General features: G+C 49.2%; 1 protein-coding gene across 1 annotated transcript; it reads right to left on the bottom strand.

Annotated features, from left to right (window-relative positions):
- Positions 1–973: 973 nt before the first annotated feature.
- LOC111836413 (uncharacterized) lies at positions 974–19,347 on the bottom strand. The gene is made up of 8 exons (XM_023797666.2): positions 18,782–19,347; positions 17,720–18,092; positions 12,245–12,368; positions 12,037–12,145; positions 11,644–11,688; positions 10,503–10,574; positions 7,762–7,969; positions 974–1,522 (listed from the first exon to the last, which is right to left on the bottom strand). Exons 2-8 carry the CDS (start codon positions 17,898–17,900, stop codon positions 1,296–1,298), a joined length of 966 nt encoding a protein of 321 aa, XP_023653434.1. The 5' UTR covers positions 17,901–18,092; positions 18,782–19,347; the 3' UTR covers positions 974–1,295.
- Positions 19,348–23,132: the final 3,785 nt, after the last annotated feature.

Genomic DNA, 23,132 nt, shown 5'->3' with positions numbered 1-23,132 from the left:
CGTCGTCTGCAAGGCTGAGCCCAGGCCATGTGCTGCTCAGGATATGGTAACCAAAACAGCAGTTACAGCCCTCAGGAAGGGTTTCCGGGGCTGAGGGGACTCGACCGTCCAGCTGGTCAGTCTCTGTGGTCATGTGACGAGCTAATGAGAGATGATGGTCTGGCAGTGCTGCAGACACATGGAAGACGTGCAGATGTTCCTCAGAGCCCAACACCACACTGAGGTTCACCACATAGAGCCTTTCATGGGAAGTCAAGGAGAACCAGGCAGCTCTTCAAACTGGACCCAGCCAGTGGTGATGGTTGAGGCAGTTGGGTCGATTTGGCATTTAGCTGGGACCACCAGGTTGGGCCATGGCCCGTTCCTTTGTGCCAGGAAATGCTTAATGAACACAGGCTGCTGGGTCCAAGAAAGATTCCGGATCTGGTGGGTGGCTGGGTGGCCCGGCCGTCCGTGGGCACAGCTGTCCGGGGGCCTCGCTCCCTCCGCAGCGAGCTGAGGATTCAAAGGCCGCATGGAGATTCAGAGGAGCTCCATCTGAGCCGCCACTGCCGCCGTTTCTGTGCCGCGGATCTGCATTTAGGTCAAGATCAAAACTCGGCTCCGACCCGCCACCACCAGCCACAGAACCGGAACTAATGAGATAGAGCCAGACTTGGATCTACTCCTGTTGGGCATGGGGTCTTAGAGCGAAGGCAACATTGGATCGGGACATGCTCCACGAGTCCCTTTGAGGTGCGGACAGCAGCCGTGGCTTATCGAGAGACGTGGCTGTTGGGTGGGGGTGGCTGTACAGGTGCCCCAAGGAGACTCATCAGCAAATTGACGCTGGAGGGGAGCCAGTGTCTCCATCCACCGCTGATGAGGCAAAGACCACACACTCACCTTGTGAGACACATATCGCATTAAACCCTCAGAGGCAGTGAGACGCGCAGCACACTCAGGGTGGGGCCAGTGATCAAACGCACACAGATCAGTGTATGAAACATTTCTTTGGCTTTTTTTTTCCCTTTGACAGCAATACTACAAATACCATAAAAATGTAAACAAAAGGAAACATTATTTAGCACATTATTCCAAAAGCGACACCAAAATGAAATTGAAACACTTAATAACTTAATAATCCCGTGACCACAACCAGGATAAGTGGCTGAAAGTGGTGGATGGATGGATGGAAAATTTAATAAAAAGACCCAACACTGTGTCTATGCATGTAGTTTTTTTTTTTTTCCAGAGATGGCCTGCAGTCCATGGGGGGGGGCAGTGTCCATAGAGGGGTGTCCGTAGCCCAGGGATTACCTGAGCGAGGGGGAGGCGAGCAGGTGGGGGGGCTTATTTGGCACAGGGGGTTTGGTACGGCTCGGGGTCCCGGGACTGTTAGCCAGGCTGAAGGTCTTCTTGAGCTGCGCCACACGGCCCCGGCCTGCGACGGTGCCCCCCGCAGCCTCGGCCCCCGCAGCCTCGGCCCCCGTGCGGCTGGCTTCAGCCTGCTGGGGTGCGGCTGGCGTCTGGGGGACCTTGCCTGTAAGAAGGGTGGGGGGGGGGGGTTATTAAAACGGCAGTGAACCGCGAGCAGCCGGCAAGATGAGCCTGTCCCCCCCGCCGACCTCGGCACCAGGCACGCCTCGGGACCCCGGTTGCCATGGAAAGCGGTCAGTCTGTGGACACACTCCAGCCTCAGTCGCCATCGTAACCCAAGTGCCGGCCATACAGAGCGGCTTCCCGCCACGGCAGCCCGGGCACGCTCTCAGTCTGATATTATCTACCCCCCCAACCCACCTCCCACTCCCCCACCACCCCCACCCCCCTGCTTGGGGGTGGAGGTCACAGGCGAGGAAAGCGGAGAAGGGACACAGCTGAGTGGAGCCGCTGTGGAGAAGGCGGTGGGGGGGGGGGGGATTACAGCGCTGGGGGCCTGTGGCGCAGAGACGCAGAGCACGCACCAGGAGGCTCAAGGAGAGGCGTATTTTTAGCCCTTCGCTGGGAGACGCGGATGTGATTGTGCTCACGCCTCCTCTGGGCTCTCCTGGTAAACACCGGCGGTTCATTGGGCTCGATCCGGTGTGCAGTTCTGGTACAGAGCGACCCGGTGGGCATGACCCCTCTGTCATAGCACCCCCCCCCCACCTACACCTTTAAAATGAACAACACCCGTCTTCCTCCTGTCCTCCCTTTTCTTCTCCTCTCTCCCTCTCCCCCTCTTCCCGCGCAACCCCCCCCCACCCATCCCACCCCCTCCCCCCGGCACTGCCTGGCTCTGGCTGGCCCCTGACCCATAGTTCCTGTGTTAATGTCCTCTCCCACCACCGCGTGGGCCCCGCGCTGCCGCCGCGGTCCCGATTGTCTCGCTGTGTTGTGCGGTCGCCACGGAAACGCTGGACACGCTCCAGCGGCTGGCGGAAACGCGCGCGATGTGCACGCACCAGCGCTCCCTGGCTCCCGCGCGCGCCGCAGCCACGCCGGCCTTTCTGTGGCCGCCGTGCGCTTCATAAAGGCGCGTCCTTAATAGTTTAAAAAAATCTATGCGCTCCACCTCAAACAGTATTATTTCTGCCTTTCTTTTTCCTCCACAGACTAACCTGAAGTGCCCTTGGGGGCATTTTTTTCGGAGCTTAAACTGCCGGTCATTAGCGGCAGATAGAGCTGGGACGCACGGCCACTGCGACCCACTGCTTCCGGTCCTGTGACTGGAATGTGGGAGCCGTCAGCCGCTCCATGCCGGCCCGCTCCAGCGTGACCCCGCGTGACCCCCCGGCTTGGCTCGCCATGCCCTGAGCTCAGACTCGCTTCCTGGAGTGAATTACGAGGTCATCGCGGCAGCGTGGCAGACCGTAGCATTGGTGCATGCTCGCTCCCAAGGTCCCCGAAAGGCGGAGCAGAGTATAAGAACAGAAAATAGGACCCTGGCAAAAGTACTGCATTTTCTGATGTGTTTTTTTAAGGAAAATGTGATGTGTCCCCCCCAAGAAGCAAGGTGTGTTTAAAGGCTGGGCTGTCTGCACATTGGAAATTATAGTTAACACAGGGGTCCCTGGAACTTAAGGGGCGGCTGCGGAAAAGGACGCTGTCTCTTTAAAGACCCCCACCCCCCTCCGAGGGGAGGGCCAGAAGTGGGGCAGAGGGCAGAATTCCGGAGCGGCATGTCTGTGCGCTGAGCCAGGCTGGGGGCGGGAGAGTGTGCGCATGGGAGGGGGTTGATTTGAGGAGGGCGGGGGAGGAGGGGGTGGGGGGGGGCTATGTGGCGGCTGGAGGCTCCGTCACTTATCAGCTCGGAGCGAGCGTCGCCCAGGGCCCGAGTCGGGGAGCGGCGGTGGAATGCGTGTCCTTCCCTGTGAAGGTGAAGCGCCGTGAGGGGAGGCGAGGGCCACAGCCAGCAGCTGCAGGAGGCGATACATCAAACACACACAGAGTCACACGCGCACACACACACACGCACAAAGATACATCAAACACACACAGAGTCACACACACACGCACAAAGATACATCAAACACACACAGAGTCACACGCGCACACACACACACGCACAAAGATACATCAAACACACACAGAGTCACACGCGCACACACACACACGCACAAAGATACATCAAACACACACAGAGTCACACACACACACGCACAAAGATACATCAAACACACACAGAGTCACACGCGCACACACACACACGCACAAAGATACATCAAACACACACAGAGTCACACGCGCACACACACACACGCACAAAGATACATCAAACACACACAGAGTCACACACACACACACACACACACGCACAAAGATACATCAAACACACACAGAGTCACACGCGCACACACACACACGCACAAAGATACATCAAACACACACAGAGTCACACACACACACACGCACACACACACAAAGATACATCAAACACACACAGAGTCACACACACACACACGCACAAAGATACATCAAACACACACAGAGTCACACGCGCACACACACACACGCACAAAGATACATCAAACACACACAGAGTCACACACACACACACGCACAAAGATACATCAAACACACACAGAGTCACACGCGCACACACACACACGCACAAAGATACATCAAACACACACAGAGTCACACGCGCACACACACACACGCACAAAGATACATCAAACACACACAGAGTCACACACACACACACACGCACAAAGATACATCAAACACACACAGAGTCACACGCGCACACACACACACGCACAAAGATACATCAAACACACACAGAGTCACACGCGCACACACACACACGCACAAAGATACATCAAACACACACAGAGTCACACACACACACACACACGCACAAAGATACATCAAACACACACAGAGTCACACGCGCACACACACACACGCACAAAGATACATCAAACACACACAGAGTCACACACACACACACGCACACACACACAAAGATACATCAAACACACACAGAGTCACACACACACACACGCACAAAGATACATCAAACACACACAGAGTCACACGCGCACACACACACACGCACAAAGATACATCAAACACACACAGAGTCACACGCGCACACACACACACGCACAAAGATACATCAAACACACACAGAGTCACACGCGCACACACACACACGCACAAAGATACATCAAACACACACAGAGTCACACGCGCACAAAGATACATCAAACACACACAGAGTCACACGCGCACACACACACACACGCACAAAGATACATCAAACACACACAGAGTCACACACACACACACACACACGCACAAAGATACATCAAACACATACAGAGTCACACGCGCACACACACACACGCACAAAGATACATCAAACACATACAGAGTCACACACACACACAAAGATACATCAAACACATACAGAGTCACACGCGCACACACACACACGCACAAAGATACATCAAACACACACAGAGTCACACGCGCACACACACACACACGCACAAAGATACATCAAACACACACAGAGTCACACACACACACACACACACGCACAAAGATACATCAAACACACACAGAGTCACACACACACGCACAAAGATACATCAAACACACACAGAGTCACACACACGCACAAAGATACATCAAACACACACAGAGTCACACACACACACACGCACAAAGATACATCAAACACACACAGAGTCACACACACACATGCACAAAGATGCATCAAACACACACAGAGTCACACACACTCACACACAAAGATACATCAAACACACACAGAGTCACATACGCACACACACACACACTGATATACCAAACACAGAGTCACATGTGCGTACACACGGATACATCAAACACATGCAGATACATCAAACACAGTCACACACAGAGTTACATGCACACAGAGAGAGAGATACATCAAACACACACAGAGTCACACACACTCACACACAAAGATACATCTAACACACACAGAGTCACACGCACACAGATACACACACACACAGAGCTACACATTCATGCACACATGAATTGCACACATGCACATATACACACACACCGACACATCAAGCGCACAAGAGTCACACACACACGGAGTCACATACACACGGAGTCACACTCACATGCATACACACACACACAGATACATTAAAAACAGACTCACATGCACACACACACATCAAAGTTACACACTCAAAGTCACACACACAGTCACAAACACACAAATACATCAGACACACAGAATCACGCATACATGGATAAATGAAATGCACAGAGTCACACATGCAGATACATCTAACAAAAGTCACACACACACACACAGTGTCACAAACACATTTGGGCACACACTCCACTATTCCAATCTTTGTGGAGACTCTCCATTAATTTCTATGGGAAAACCTTAATCCTAATAATGACAGCCTTAACCCCTACCCAGCCATAACCTTAACCATAAGTAACCAAACAAAATACAAGACTTTCAACATGTTTGGTTTTGTGATTACATTCATAGATTTTTATAAAATTGAGTTTTCCATTGTGGGGACCGATAAAATGTTTGTTCTCCACATTGCAGTATATAAAAGCACATCAAAATCAAACACACACACACACACACACACACACACACAACTTCTCCAAAGTGATTTATAATTTTATCCATTTGCACAGCCAGGCAGAGTCAGCTCTGGGTGTTCTGGCGCCCTAGGCGAGATTTTGCTAAGTGCCGCCCAACTCCTAAGAAGCAGAAACACAAATTTTGTCAGTTCGTTTATATTAAAGACATCTCTCTAGCACAGGATATCTGGCTGCTAACTCGCTAGCTTAAGCAGGGCTGAGCATGCCTGCTGTCCGCGTGTCAGAGGTGGCCGAAAAGGTACACACTTCATAAACGCCTTCACTGCACGATTGTGCTACACGTATGACCATCGAGTTACGCTCCCTGACATGTTACGTCCCTTGTCGTGTCTCAGGGAGCTTTTTATTATAAAACTAATAAGGCAACTAGTAATAGACTCACCCGTTGTTACTGCCACTGTTGTCTGCACTAATCTCAGACTGGCCATAGAAAGTGCAGCTCTTTTCTTTGTTAGGACGGCGACACTGCGTAATACTTTTTTTTCCCATTGTTATGGCAATTTCAGTAAATTTCCACCAGGTGGTGCTAATAAGCCCATCTCTTTTCAGCAGCAGCTCTGAGTCAAATTTAAGCATTTAGATGTTTGTCTTATGCCTGTTGAGGCGGAGAAGATGCGTTTCAGGAATAAAGGTCACCCTTTCCGGAAAATGTCTCACATCACTCATTAGCACATATTTAAACTCCATTGCGTAAGCATGCTCATAACTAAGCCTGCAAGTCGAAAAATAAAAACATTTAAGGGATAATAGCTTTTCACTAAAATGTGCCTTGGAATTTCATGTTTCTCAGTAGCCCGGTGACCTTCTGTTTTGCTCCAGTTCCGCCACCGGCAGGATGCCTTTCCGAGTCGCACCAGATCAGGGCCCCAGTGAGTCACCGGCAGCCACGTGGCCGCCGGCTAATTCATCCCCGTCAGGTGCGGCGACTTCATGAGGAAACTCCACCACATTCAGCTAAAAAAAGACCATGTGGTACACACCCAAAGAAACCGGAACCATCCGTCTGCGGCCCTGTTTTATTCATGCCGGGGCACTCAGATAGCGTGGCTTGTGCTTTAAGTAGCACACAAATGTCCTCTGGTGCAGTCGATATGTGACGCTAATGGCTAACTAGCATCCAGGTCTGGCAGAGGGAAAGCTGACATTGTGCTTCGGTTACAGGGACACCGGAATGCTTCTTTTCACATATCCCATGGTCTCCTTTGTGACACGCACATAAATGCAGTTCAGAGGGAAGCTTGACATCTCAGGAGCAGCATTTCAGGGACGGAAGGTCTTTCTTAAGGGCCCAAGGAACATGTGACTGCTAAGGACTGTAAACCTTCCAATCACAGACACAGAGGTCTAACCTACTGAACCACACACCAAGTGAGGATGTGACGATATTTGGGAAATTTAATTGAAAATGTAGTGTAATATGGGCGGGGGTTGGAAATTTCAGGTCCAGAAAGTAAAAATCCAGACCAAGATTTTGTTTCAACCAACCAGTTGTGGACTCTGTGACTGTGACTCCAGACTGGTTGGTTGAAATAAAACCTTGGTCTGGATTTTTACTTTCTGGAGCTAAAATTTACACCTGCAAATATAGGACAACGAATCAATTGTATAGACAGGGGGTCATGACGCTGAATGTGAGGGGGGCGTGTGTCCCTCGCTCACCTTGCTCCATCTTCTGGGAGGCCTGTGGGCGGGGCCCGTTCGTCTCTGATGTGCAGACGTCATCCACCTGACCCTGGGAGTTTCGAGCCAGGAGCCGGTCGGAGATTGACATGGGGTGGGCAGGTGTGAGGTGAGGTCGGTAGAGGAGAATCACGTCGCTCGAGTCTTCCGTGCCGCTGCTGTCGGACCCCTCGTCCTCCACGGCTTCCTGCAGATATGGCGGCACACGCATTCACATGTCACCCAAAAACCACACAGCCTTGGCAGCCACAAACAGCGGCATGGTCTGTATGTCGATATCACAAAACTCACAGGAGTTTTACTTGCACAAAAACGTTCTGAGGGCGCAATGAAAAATGATTGCTTTAGAGAGATAACCAATCAGATTGTAGAGGAGGTGGGTCAATCAGATGTACTGGTCCCGCTTCCTTTGGTTGATTGGACCCACCTCCTCTACAATCTGATTGGTTATCTCTCTAAAGCGATCATTTTTCATTTTGTCCTCACAGCATTGTCGTTTAAGTATAACTCCCACAAGCACTCACAAACACTCACGCCGGCTCATCTTGTTCAGATCAACAATATTGTACGATATACCTTAAAGAGTGTATTTACAATCCACACTTCAATACTGAAGTACACATCAAGTGCCCAATTCTAATTAATAATTAATATTTAACGTGTAATTTTTGGATACAGCATGCCGAGAGTGCTGCTTTAAAGACTTCATTATCTGCTATGCTTAATGGCAGCGTAAATGGCTTTTGGGTTAGTCCCATGAAGCACCATGAATCACACTGTAAGTTAATAACACACCTTATTGTTATGGGAATGGAATACATTACATATGATAAAGGAGTGTGCGCACTAATAATGTATAGCGCATTATATTGTATTGATTGTGGTGTGAACGTAACGCACTGTGCCTGGTTGGTAGTCCGGAATCCTGCTCAGGAACGTGGACCGCTTGTGGGGGTGGGGGGGGGGGGTTGGTGATCTCACTGCTCACCATTGATGTAATGCTCCCCCCCCCCCCCCCCCCCCGATGCATCAGGCCACATTACTTTGGGAACGGCGTAATGCTGTGATTTAAATGTAATCTTCCTCGAGCTAATGAATTTTTAAAGGGATTTAAAGCATGAACGATATGACTCCCTTAGAACGGCCAGGGGGTGGGTGATCATGCCGGCTTGGACGCCACGGCGATGGCGTCGCTCGGAGCGACAGAAGGAGAGCCACGCGCAACAGGGGCTGATTCTGCGTGGCTCCGCGGGGCCCCCTGCTGCACGGAGGGAGAGTTCCGCGGCCCTGCCCCAGGAGAATCGATCCCGTCCATCTGCAGTTGGCGGCCGTACCGTCTGAGGCCATCTCATTCCCTGCTCAAGTTTTTCAGCCATCTGCTCAGGGAGAACCTCGAGCAGGCCCATCTCCAGCTGCCGGCTGCCGTCACACGCACACGCGTGCGCTCGCTCATGGGCGGGGGGGCGGCCGCATACACACACACACACAGGGGCATTCACATGCAAGAAGCGGGCAGGCATAAACACAGCCACAGAAACAGGGATATGCATGCTCATGTTCATACACACACACACACACAAATATACACACACACACACACACACACACACAGGTTTGTAATTATATCTTTGTGAGGATTCTGCATTCATTTCTATGATGACCTTAACCCCTACCCAGCCCTAACCTTTATCTTAAGTAACCATTTTAACTTTTTTGATTGCATTCACAGATCTTTGTGCGGACCCGAAAAAGGGTCCCCACAACGTCAAAAAAATCAGGTTTTTATTATATCGTTTGGAACATTTGGTCCCCACAAAGTAATATAAACCTAGTCCGTACACACACACACACACACACACACTACAGCCCTATCCCCGGACAAATATAGACGAGCATGGTGGAAGGACGGCAAAACGAGGCTGTTGTTCACCAGCTGTTCCACAGCAAGGCAGGATGGGGCAGACATGACAGACAAGCCCCGACTGAAACAGGCCCAGAACAGCTGTGTGAAAGTGGATCTGGGATGGGGGGGGGCAGAGCCAGCAGGACCACAGCGTGTCGAGAGCGGGCCAGCCTCAAACGGAGCTCCCCGCTGTTACATTTCACATGCCGTAAATATATGTAATGTGCGATCCATTCAGCGGTAACCATATGACCATGACCATATGATTCATGGACGGGGAAGTTAGCTGACCTAAGCTAAGGCGGCACGGCGGTCATGACTGCCTTTCCTGAATGAAACGATACAACTTCAGCGCTCTGATGTGGTTTTGGCACCACTTTGCCGTGGTAAATGATCAGAATGGCAAAGGCAGTAGAGTAGACCCCCCCCTCCCGGAAGGAAAGGGGGCTACTTGCTCAGATCAACAGCCCTATTCTGCACCCTCCCCCCCCCCATCCTACAATCAAAACTGAAACCCAGATACAGGCAAGTATTGGCAAGACACTGTTCACAAGTCAAGGCTAGACGCTGGAGGTGAGGCTCTCACCCTTATCTATGTGTCAAGGCTGAATATCCAGCCCTCTATGTAAGGGACTCCTCCGCTTCTACCATTGTTACTGAAACAAATTGTTGACGACGTTTATAGCTTGACCGGGTGATCGTGAGAACCGGAAGACATGTCGAGAGCTACGTATAAAACTTATTCAAATGTGTATGGGGAGGGTCAAGAGGTTCAGTGCTTAGTGTGTGTGACCGTGTGCTTTGAGTGGATGCTTACATCATCTGCGGTACCAGGTTGCTCCTGCAGAGGGAGCAAGTTAGGCTCCGGCGCGGAGTCTTCAGTTTTTACCTTTAGAAGAGAGGAAATAATATTAACAAGGAATCAGGAGCAGCTCTCGGTGTGTTGGGATCAGGAAATAATTCATGTTACCTCCTCTAAGACAAACACTGAAGGTGTCAGCGCTGAACTGGTATATGTATTAATCACCGGTATTTTTAACTAATCTATATAATTTTGAATAATTTAATACGAACATAATTTAATGAAAGCAATTTTTTGAGAAAATGTGATATATCTAATACATAAAATTAAAAATAACAACGTGGATTATGGATTAATATGTATTATAAAAACTGTGTGAAACAGCACACCAGCTTCTGTTACTGACGTTTTTGCTGTTTCTGTGTGTTTGATTACTCAGATCACATCTCTCCGAATCACTGCTGGGAATTTCCCTAGCGCTGTGTGCTTAAGAAACCAGCCCAAAACGATCACTATTTCACGCCGAGTGAAGGACTCTGACGCAGGGCTCCAGGTTTTGATGTATGTCTCAGTCAGAGCGAACAGGTTAGCCGACATTATTAATGGAGCTGTTGACTCACAAAAACGTGTCTCTAAGTCCTTACTTTTGACCGTCACGTATTGTGGGTCAAAGTCTTTGAGGTGGGTAATGATTTGGGGGCTACTTGCCTCTTATGATAAGGCAATCTCAATCCATTATCACCCCTATTTACTGTACGTAGCAGAAACATCAATAACACTTGTGGGGACACAAAAGTTACTCAGTTACTACTCAAGAACAAATCAGGAACAAATATAGTTTCTGAATGGATTACATGAACAGTCATGATTTATTAATGATGAACAAGCATGGGATCAGTACTTAACTAACACTTAGTTACTGGTTAATTAATGGATTAAGTAAGAGTGTACTGCTACATTATTTGTGCTCCCTCGAGTGGTGTTACCAAAATATCCATCATTGCTTGTGAAGTGAACCATGAAATAGGCTCGGCTTGAATCGTGATTGTCTAACCTCGGGTCCACCCTTCCCTTTGATGGCGCGATACGTATGTACACGCGTCAGTCAGCGCCCCTACACCCTTGCTCCACGCAGCACTTACGAACCCCGGCTCACCTGTGAGGGTGCAACTATGCGTGGCCCTGGGGAGGGAGGAACGCCCTGCAGGGAGAAAGAGGCCTTAAGTACTACGCCTTTAACAACGGAAGAAAAAAATCATCGCTGTTATAAAACTGCCAGTGAGGACATTAGTTTTGGCAGCCATGTGTGTGTTTCTGTGTTTGAGTGTGTATGTGTGTGTTAGAAAATAGTGTGTATATATATATATATATATATAACTCTGGCTACATCTTTCTTTGTCTATTAACTACTTAAAAATGTACACAATCAGGTAATACTTCCATAAGACAAACACATCCATAATCAGTTAAGCGTATCATTGTTCAGTGCAGTTGTTTAATAACACGCACAAGCACAGGTGGCTACACACAAACACACAGAGACACAAACCTTGAAATCCAGCCGTATGTTTGGTTTGGGTGAAACGTTTTCTGTCCCAGTCTGGGCTGGTACTGAAGGGCTTCTGTTTTCCAGATTGTACCTGAGATCTGTTTGGTGCCTGAGAATGCAAACGGTGGGTAATGAGCTCATTGCACTGCAGGTGAGATCAGAAAGTAAGGCATAGTCGTTGTGTAGGAGTCGGCGATTGTGGTCTGACCCTTTGCGCTCCCTGAGCTGAGATAGAATGACGGTGGAGGACATCGGCTCGTCCGTGTCTTCGATCACATTGACGTGCACATCTCCATCCCGGCCCAGGAGCCAGGAGACATTCTTACTGGGACCTGCAAAGCACAGAGGGTCTCTCAGCACCGGGAGTTTGCCAGCTCGCTTCAGCACGCTCCCACTGATAGCAGATGTTAGCGTGGGAAAGGAAGGGTCCTCCTGACTGAAGCAGGGACACGCGGTCAACTGGTTCTGCCGGTGAGCCTCGCAGAGGCGGCATTCCACTCTGGAAGCTCAGGTGACATGGGGAATATTTGGAATGTAAAGAGGAAAATGGAGCCAGGCTGGACTGGCGGGCTCTGCCTGCGGCCCTGCCCACGCAGACATGCGGAGTGTGCTCCCCCATTAAGGCTCTCGCTCCCCCGCCTAGCAAAAGCACGCTGCTTGGCCGTCGAGCTCCCAGGTGCCCTGATGAGGCAGAAGCTGGGGGCGGGGCTTCGCTCAGCCTGGAAGGAGCTTCAGAAATGGGGGGCAAGGGGGGGATGGCACAAACTCCAGGGCTGCAGTCTGGTTTTAGAACTTTTGGCAGGGCGAAGCAGCTAATTATGGACTTCTCCGGGTAATTGCTGAGTCTCGCCCGAAACAGCCATGGCGTCTCGTGAAAAGTGCTCTTCCTGGTTCGGAGACTTGCCTTCTGGCACATTTCCACCGCAGACCGGAGGGGAGCTGGGCTGCACTGCTAGATGGGAACAAAGCACCTCCTTCCTGCAGGAGTGGCTGTAATTACAGAGGGCGCTCTGTAACCCTGTAGGGAGCACCTGCAAGGGGCTGGGCACGTGGCTGGGGGGGGGGGGGCACTGCGAGGAGGTCAGAGTCAGGATCGCAGGATACGCAGAGGGGGGCCCCACAGTGTATGACACGCACCTCCCTGCTCCACACATTCCCCCCCCCCAGCATCGACCTGGTGAGGGCATGATCTCTCTCTCTCTCGCTCGCTCTCTCCGCGTATCGAATCTCGGCGGGTTCACCGTAACTCGACGCTGCCATGGTGAACTGAGCCACTGCTCACCAGGACCTGAGACAAGTCCCGCGTCACGTGACCCACGGCTTGCAGTGCCCCCGTCGCCTGTTTACCTGCCCTGCCCCCGGCTCGTTTGCCCCCGTTCTGCCCGGGGTTTCAGAGGCCCTCCTATTCCCTGACGGTTTCATCTGCTCTGCTTCTTTGTCTTCCGCTGACACTGGCCAGGACCCTGATGTAATAGCGAGAGATAACCTATTCGCGTTTCCCCGCCGCGTGCACCAGCCCCAAAGTGACACACGGGAGGCTGATTCTTGCAGCGGCACTGAGCTGTGCACTGGGGTTTGTGACACTTGCACCTGACACATAAACACTGGTCAGAGATGCTGAACACTCAGCACATGCTAGGATCCTCGGGACAGCAACAGGGACGGTACATTCCACTATTGCAGAATCAGCCAGATACCCCCCAACCAAAAATCAAGTGAAAACAACCCTTTGAATGCATTTTGAAATCAGAGGCCAGTTTCCACTCCCCCTCTGGTTTCAGATGCAGACGTGCTTCAGCAGATAATCGCAATCATTCATGCAAACATCTCAGTGTGGCTAATCCAACCAATTAATGGATTTCCCATGAATACACCCATCAGTTATAAAACAAGGAAAGGCAGCCGTGCCGTGAGGAGCACTGGAAACCGCAGCAGTCGTGCAGCCATATCTGCAGCTTGTTTACCCCTAAAGGGAAACACAGGGATTATGGGAACAGTAACGGCTCATCACAGAACCTTTAAGAAAAGTATCCAGCGAATGTAATCAAATACATCTAGAACATTCTTCCTCTCTGTGTTTCCTACCAAGGAGGTACATGCCTGGAAAGATGAAGATCAAATGCAGGAAAAACATTGCAGGAAATGCGAACAGGTCTATTACAGATACTTATTGCATTAGTTGCTTCAGTCCACAGGCCGCACACACACACACACACACACACACACACGTCTGTATTCATATAGTTGTGGGGACTGTCCATTCATTTCTATGGGCAAAACCCTAATCCCAGCAATGACAACCTTAATCCCTACCTAGTTCTAACCTTAACCATAAGTAACCAAACAAAATTTTTGATTGCATTCACAGATTTTTAGAGTTTTTCCTTGTGGGGTCCAAAAACATGTCCCAAGAAAATCAATCAGACGCACACACGCCCTCCTACACCCATACACATACACACATAGCCACACGCACACACGTGGACGGAAACAGCTTCACATTGCTGTTCATTTAACCCATTCTCGCCCATAACCCATCCAGAATGCTTCTCTCCTGCAACAGCATGGGACGGTGTTTATTCTGTTTCTTGTGTTCCCAGCATATTGTCCTATTTCTTTAAATGACTGTGACTGTGGCAGAATGAATGAACGGATGAGAGAGTAAAAGCTGTTACTGCAGCGTAAGTGCCACTGCACCCAAGGGCAATCTATGACAAAACTGGTCAGTGCTGTTAGAGTCCTGTAACAGTAGGGTTTGACCGGGACAGGACAGCTCTATAACAATGTAATTATTAAGGGTATTACCAGAATAAGACAGGGTGGGGCTTTACCAGGTAAGGCCAACCCTGTAAGAGTGAGGTATTACCAGGGTAAGGCAGCACAGTAAGAGTGAGGAATTAAGGGAATTAACCAGGTCAGACAGTTCTGTAAAAGTAATGTGTTATCAGTGTTTGACAGCTCTGTAATACTGGGAATTTACAAGGGTAAGACAGCCCTGCAACAGTGGGGTTTTACTAGAGTAAGACAGCCCTGTAACAGTGGGGTTTTACTAGGGTAAGACAGCCCTGTAACAGTGGGGTTTTACTAGGGTAAGACAGCCCTGTAACAGTGGGGTTTTATCAGGGTAAGACAGCCCTGTAGCAGTGGGGTTTTACTAGGGTAAGACAGCCCTGTAACAGTGGGGTTTTACTAGGGTAAGACAGTCCTGTAACAGTGGGGTTTTACTAGGGTAAGACAGTCCTGTAGCAGTGGGGTTTTACTAGGGTAAGACAGCCCTGTAATAGTGGGGTTTTACTAGGGTAAGACAGTCCTGTAACAGTGGGGTTTTACTAGGGTAAGACAGTCCTGTAGCAGTGGGGTTTTACTAGGGTAAGACAGCCCTGCAACAGTGGGGTTTTACTAGGGTAAGACAGTCCTGTAACAGTGGGGTTTTACTAGGGTAAGACAGTCCTGTAACAGTGGGGTTTTACTAGGGTAAGACAGTCCTGTAGCAGTGGGGTTTTACTAGGGTAAGACAGCCCTGAAACAGTGGGGTTTTACTAGGGTAAGACAACCCTGTAGCAGTGGGGTTTTACCAGGGTAAGACAGCCCTGTAGCAGTGGGGTTTTACTAGGGTAAGACAGCCCTGTAACAGTGGGGTTTTACTAGGGTAAGACAGTCCTGTAACAGTGGGGTTTTACTAGGGTAAGACAGCCCTGCAACAGTGGGGTTTTACTAGGGTAAGACAGTCCTGTAGCAGTGGGGTTTTACTAGGGTAAGACAGCCCTGTAACAGTGGGGTTTTACTAGGGCAAGACAACCCTGTAGCAGTGGGGTTTTCCCAGGGTAAGACAGCCCTGAAACAGTGGGGTTTTACCAGGGCAAGACAACCCTGTATCAGTGGGGTTTTACCAGTGTAAGACAGCCCTGTAGCAGTGGGGTTTTACTAGGGCAAGACAACCCTGTAGCAGTGGGGTTTTCCCAGGGTAAGACAGCCCTGAAACAGTGGGGTTTTACCAGGGCAAGACAACCCTGTAGCAGTGGGGTTTTACCAGGGTAAGACAGCCCTATAGCAGTGAGGTTTTACCTGGGAGAGACAGCTGTGTAACAGCAGGGTACTACAAGAAAAACCTTAACAATTGACGTCTGGGAGCAGCTGCGCTGTTGCTCTGGGAATACAGAGTTGCCTGTTCCTCCTCGCCAGTTGACATTCCCATTTAATAATAAGTGCATTGTCATCAGCCAAGCCGAGACAGACCCCCCCGCCCCATCCGGCTGCGATGCGCCCGCTGCCCTGAATTAGCCATCTGTAGCACGTGCTGCTGGTGCTCCCATTGTCTCCACAATAGAGCCATGTGTCTGGATGGAGCTCCCAGCACTGCGCGGCCTGAGGTCTCTGCAGAGGGGAGGCCTGGACTTTGCTCTCTCCCCTGCACACCCTGAGAGCGCTTAGCCCTGGGTGATAACAGAGCCAAACCCCATAAGCAGACAGGCTGTCAAGAGAGAATGCAGAAAGGCAGGGCTGAGCCAACTTTCAGGCACCCCCCCTCAAGAATAAGCTCTCCTGGATCATACATGCCCCCCCTGTCTGGTCTGTACCGAAAGTCCAGTGTTCTCCTGTTTCCTTAAGACTTCTCTGGTCATTTCCTCCTTTCTAATCTCCCCGTGCTCTTGGCACTGCCCTCACTGCTCACAAACACCCAAACAAAGCTCCTTATGAGGCTGTAAGACAGGGCTGGGGAACCTGATCCACGGAGGGCGGGTGTGGGTGCTGGTTTTGGGGGTGGCCCCTCAATCAGCCAATGACAGTGGGTCCCCTGGACTGGAGTTGAGAACTGCTGCTTTATTATTGGCTGATTGATAGGCCATCCCAAAAACCCGGGCCCACACCGGCCCTCCATGGATCAGGTTCCCCAGCCTTGCTGTAAGAAGAAGATCAGCCTGGGACTTTGGTCTCCTGAGAGCCACATCACAGCTTCCAAATCATGATGGATCTCTGGTAGGTATGGTATCTGCCATCTACCCACTTTTGCCGGACCTCACATGCAGCGGCAATGGCATTTATGGAATGAGGCATTTCCACTAGTTAAAAAGTCCAGTCTCATGTTTAACTCTCAGAAATAAAGTCCCTATTTAGAAAGTGCCAGGCATTTCCTGTCAGTGCTTGGCGTTTTTATCCCAGCTGTGTCGGCCTAGCACGCGGTTGGTTACTGGGACGTGCAGTTTGCGTACAGCTGATCACCATCGTCAAAGGCTTGGCGGAGTCTGTTTGTAGAGATGCAGAGAATCCTAATTGGTCTAAGCGATGGCTCACCCTGATTGGTTAGTTATCCAGAGCGCATGATACATGTCACCGGGCTGCTCAGGTGATCACTGCACCACGTCATTATGCGAACACTCAGTTGAAGCACAGGTGGCCCACGTAGGCCTACAATGGGCCGTGAGAACAAAAGCGACCACAAATACATAGCCGACTGAATTAAGCTTAATGTATACCTCCATCATGACATCACCCATGACCTTAATCAACCCAGAGTGACATCAAGCACAGTCCCCACGGTAATCTTATGCTGTAAGCTCTAAAAGGCCATCGTGACACGCTGGTGACACACCGAAGATGCAGCAAAATCTGACAGCCCCCCAGAAGTGGAATCAATTAGATCTGATTATGGCATCAGTTTCAGAAGCAGCAGCCCAAACTGTACCTTTCTTCGATTTTGGCATCTGATCCCCAGCGCCTTCGCTTTCCAGCTTTTCTTCCCTCTCCTTCCACCGTCGGACTTGTTCCTGCCTCATCTTCAGGAACAGGATTTTCTTCTGCTCCTCGTTCAGGGCCTCCAGGACATCTGGATCGATGTACATGTCCTTCAGGATCTGATGCAGCATTTTGGCAGCCGTCGGGGGGAAGCTCCGCTCAGCCCCAGGTGCTAGTCAGTCAGTCCGTCAGCTGTAAGGCGGCTTCGTGTCGCAGCGGGACGGCAACTCGGCCAAGCGCTCTGCTCCCTCTACCGTCCCGGTGTGGCCCTGTTCATGCCGCGGTCCTGTCCGCCTGTCACACTGCACGCATCAGCTGCATGCCTGCGCAAGGAAGACGAACATCACATCTTGAGTTGCACACATCACCCCTGCTTTTTTCCTTTGTGATGAGAGGCAGTCCAGCAAATGAAAGTAAAGAGTCTCGGTCTAGTATTTGTCATGGGACTCTCGTCCCTCCCTCCGCCTGGGTCAGCCTACAGATCGCTCCTTTCTGCCTGCTCTGGGGGTGCAATGAAGCAGTGGCTTCTGCTGGGACTCACAACAGAGTGCAGTGCACTTCACCAGAGGGCAGTCCTGCTTCATTCAGCCTCGCACCAAAGGACTAAGTGAGAAATATGCCTCTCCGAGTCCCACAGCACCACCCGGTTTGGTGATTAAAGTCACGGCAGCTGCCACGGTCACAAAAAAAAATGGCACTAAACTCCGAGACAAAGAAGAAGTTGGACACTCTGAGAGCTTGTCATACTGCCAGTCAGCAAATCTGTTCGTGGTTAATCCCGATGATTACCAAGCTCACCGGAGAGAGGGACAGAGATTTGAAACCTGAACCTTGTGCCAGTCTAAGAATTTCTGTTTGGACTGCCTTCAAATTTAAGAGTTGTAAAAGTGAGTTGAGCTCATTGCATATTCATTAACTGGAAGACTGGGAAACGGAGAGTTGTGGAAGTGGATTGCAGTCACAAAGAAAGAAAGAAGAGGAAAAGGGAGCTCTGAAAGTGGGGGGTACTTACAGGGGAGTGCAGATGTTTGGCAGAAGCCCTGGAGCCTGTAGCGTGATCTCCCAGAGAGTAGGAGTGCAGATGTGTCCTCGTGCCTTTGTATCTGACTCAACTTGTGACATCACAGCATTCCGTCGGCTTTCTCTCCTGTTCTCTTTCTCTCTACCCCACCTCTCTCTCTCTCTCTCTCTCTCTCTCTCTCCCTCTCTCTCACACACACTCACAAACACATGTACAAACTCATACTCTCCCCCTCAGACAAAAAAAAAAATCACGCAGAAAGCAGCGCTTCTCCGAAATAGCAGAAAAAGTCGGCATGTAAACAGCACCAAACTGGCAGCATCCTGTTGAACACAGAACGGGAGAAAGAGAATGTGTCTATGGGCGTCTGGAGAGGGGGAGAACGAGGGGCACGACTCCATTGGGGAGTGGTGGTGAGAGGGGGAGGGGTGCAAGGCGAGGGTGAGCAAGAGAGAGAGAAAGAGGGACAGATGCTTCACTTTATGGTACAAAAGTGTTAGAGTTGCTCAGAGGAACCAAATGAACGTTGGACAAATGCAGAATCAAACCCAAGCTCAAGAGATACAGATAAAATCCAATAGTTTCAAGAAAAGGTACAGACGGCTATTATTTTTTATTTGCCATGAAGAGAATTAAATTCTGGCTCCTTGTTTTTGACGAGCTTCGATCTCGCGACCGCAAAATTCCAGACGTGTCAGATCCAGCTCCTGGAGCTACTTTGATCTGACGCCCGGTGTCTTTACTCGTGCTGAGGCAAGGCATCTGGTAAATAACTCCATGAAAGAAGAAACACAAAACCGCACCCCCTCGGGGACATGTATCCAAAGCCCCAAAAAAGCGAATGTGCCTGTGTACCACCATGTTGTTTTTTCAAGAAGCAGACACATTTACCCCCAAGTGGACAGAGGAATATGGGGTTCATTGAGCTCCAAGCGCAGGATGCGGCCCAGTTCCTCCCCAGGGCCGCCGTTTAGGCTCCCAGTGGCTTCTAATTAATATTCCGTCTTGATCTTTATTAATGCTTTCTTTGTCCCCCTGGGCGGCCGCTTCTTATCTGCCTGCTGATTGATGCGTCTTATGTTGCGTCAATAAAGCTGCCCAAACTGGCCTTAAACTCCTGAGAGTGAAAGTACAAAAAACAACATGATTATGAAAAACATGGCAGCGAGTGAGGGGGGCTTCATAGCACGCATGTTTGCCGCTGTTATCGAAACAGGGAGAGAACATGACCGGGCACATAGCAGAGAGGAGAGACAGGCCTTACCGTAAGAGGGGGGAGGATCCGGAGGAGAAATACCCGAAAAACCAGCCATGCGAGCCCCACCTCCGCTGCTTCCTTGGAATCAATATTAGATGCATAACACATGGGTACCCTTACCAGAAAAATAACAATAATACTAAAAAGCATATTTTGCTTGGTCCCTCTCTATTAAATCTCATTTGATAGACTTCTGTCTCATTGTCTGTCAGTTTCATGGCAAACAGATGAAGCAGCGCCAGCCTCTTGATTTTGAAATGACACAAAACGACAGTGGACAGTAAAATGTCGGCACTCGCTGTGGTGGGTCCCACATGTTCACAACAAACATTTCGGTCCGCGGGGCCTAGGTGGGACTGTTTTTGGTTGAACTCTCCAGCAAGCTCAGCTCAGTCTGCACAGGGCCCTGATTTGTTTGTATAAGTATTATCTCCAACTGCCAAGTTCAAGCGAAGTCGTCGTTAAGGATAATTTCGTAAGAACTTCCTGCCGTCCTGCTTTGTGGTGATCTGCCGAATGTAAGCCCCCGTAAGTAGCAAAAATATTCACAATTTCATAGATTTTCTCCAGGTAACTATGCTTTTTTTAAAAAAAGAATGTCTACCAATGTCATTAATTGTTTTCAGTCGGAAGCCCTATCGATCTAACAGCTTAAGAGCTAGATTTTAACCACAAATTTGCAAAGCATTGGTATCAGAAGTAAAAAGGGCTTCAGAAAGGACACTCAAATGATTTAACGTTTAATTGAATGGCTAGCGTATAACAGTCAGGAGGTCGGATGTCTAGTTAATAAGAGTCATTTGTTGTTTATAATAAAGATAATAGGGAGGGGAAAGCAAAAAGCAAAATATTTGTTCCAGCCGCCAGAGTGCGCCAGAGGGCCATTCAATGAGTATCTTGTATCACTTAATTAGCCGTTAAATGTTAAAGTGAAAAAACAAATGTATATAATGTCATTATAATATCAATACAAATTGCTCTTATATTTTTGCATATAAAACTGAACTTAAGCAGGCTAAAGAAATAAATGACACTCAATTGCATTGTCTTGACACTGCGAGTGCTTCTACATAGTATGTTACTTTTGTAAGCATGTAGCACCATCTGGTGGTCAAATGGTAAAAAGGAAAATATCACATACCCGTTGAGCAAAAAATCCTACTCAAGAACAAGGTTAATATCTGACACGTTTTAGTTATTCTGAGAACCCCAATTCCTCCCCAACACAGTACTGCACATATGCATTGTTACTGAAAGAGAAGAGATATCGTAATCATGCGCTAATCTTTCTCATTCAGCATTTAATTGTGATGGTTTTACTCCAGACTGTAGATGCGGGAAGGGGACAGGAACCAGGCCACATCCAGGGCGCTGACAGGGTGGCATTTACGGGCCCAGCGGGTCTCTCTCCGGCCCTGGCAGCAGCTCCTCATCCTTCAGAATCACTTCCCTGCCAACATGACAGCCTGCACACTCCAGAGGGACGGCGGCCGGATATGCAGGCATTTATGCAGCTCCTTTAAGCCCCAGCTGGCAGGTTTACAGTTCTCAGTCCTCTCCCTTATTCTCTCTCTCTCTCTCTCTTTCTCGCCCACTCTATCTGTCTCTCCGTTTTGTTTCTATTTCAGTAAAAAAAAAGGACAAATCAAGCCGTCACGCTGCATCTGTGAAACAGCTGCCCCCCCCCCCACCTCTGATCCCCTGCCCCCCGCCTCCCCCACCCCCGATTTCCCCTCAGCCTCCTTTGCACTCTGCCAATGGCACTTGTCAGCAGATGCATCAACAATGACTAAAAACACTCACACACACACACACGCACGCAAACGCAGTGTGGTCTTAGGGACGGACGAGATCCATGACAGGGCATGTTCTGGTCTCCTCATCTATGTAACATTTATACAGCAAAATAACAGCTAATATCAGAGATAAACAAATGTGTTTATCGCAGAACATAAACTCTCAGCATATCTGTCAAATAGGGAGCGGTAACTCAAATCAATGCAGTGTGATTATTACTAGTTACATGTATAATGTAAAGATAATGAATCCTTGTGGATGAGATAATGAATCCATGTTTTCAGGACTCTGCTGATGTTATTTTCATGTGTGAAATTTTGGGCCCCCCAGACAAAATGCCCCCCTGCCTACCCAATTTTATATATAATTTTGCATATTGAACACTACCAGTCAAATCTGTTGCTGGCATGTAGAGAAATGTTTACTGTGGATGTGGTCTTTTGCATGTTGAGCTGTAAAATTAGAAAAGCAAAAGACTATAGTAAAAAAAAATGCTTGTGTACAATCATAATAAACTGTTATGTGATGTTTGCAGTATTCAGTACTCCAGGAAGGTTACTGTAAAGGACAAAGTATAAAATCCAAATTAAAGGCATATTACAGTAAAATGTCAAGCCCCAGTCACGGAAGAATATTCACTCTGCCACATCACCATGTCTCTGGGCTGCGTCAGGACAGAAAACTTTGTCTACATCACAGAAAATGCTCTCCCTTGCTGGGCAATGCGGGAAAAATCCGCTGTGTGACCCGTTTGTACCTTGACGTCGAAATTCAAGCCACCTATGGTACTTGCACTCTCCTCCAGCATGTATTCTATCTTCTAGTCACTCTTTGGCTTCTTCTCATGTCTAGAAACAGTCATTGTGTTTAAATGGCGACTACCGTGTGTTGGCTGTGCTTAACTTTTGTGGACTGTTTCCTATTTTGCGTTGAAGTTCACCACAGTGCAAAATGTGTCTTGAAAGATAATGTGTTTAGAGTTTTGCAAAAAGGGTGACTCAGATCTGCAAATTGTGTTTCACCAAACAAGTGACTAATTCAATAAATGAGTTTTGGCAGTTGGCAGTTTTGTTCCAAGAATGAAATGTAGTGTTTCAGTAATTCAGAAAGACTATAAGTGCTGGGACCCTGAATATGTCGAAGAATCTTTGCCCCTTTGATGCCTCTGATGATGCGTGTTTGTAAATCAGGATATGTGTGCAGTGTATGCTACAGGCTTGGTTGTTGGCCTGGCAGATACTATTGGAGATTAAAGCCTGCTGATTGTTGGTCAGCATGGTGTTGCTG

This window comes from Paramormyrops kingsleyae, chromosome 10, assembly GCF_048594095.1.
Source record: "Paramormyrops kingsleyae isolate MSU_618 chromosome 10, PKINGS_0.4, whole genome shotgun sequence".
Taxonomy (NCBI): domain Eukaryota; kingdom Metazoa; phylum Chordata; class Actinopteri; order Osteoglossiformes; family Mormyridae; genus Paramormyrops; species Paramormyrops kingsleyae.
This window is presented reverse-complemented; position numbering and strand designations above follow the sequence as displayed.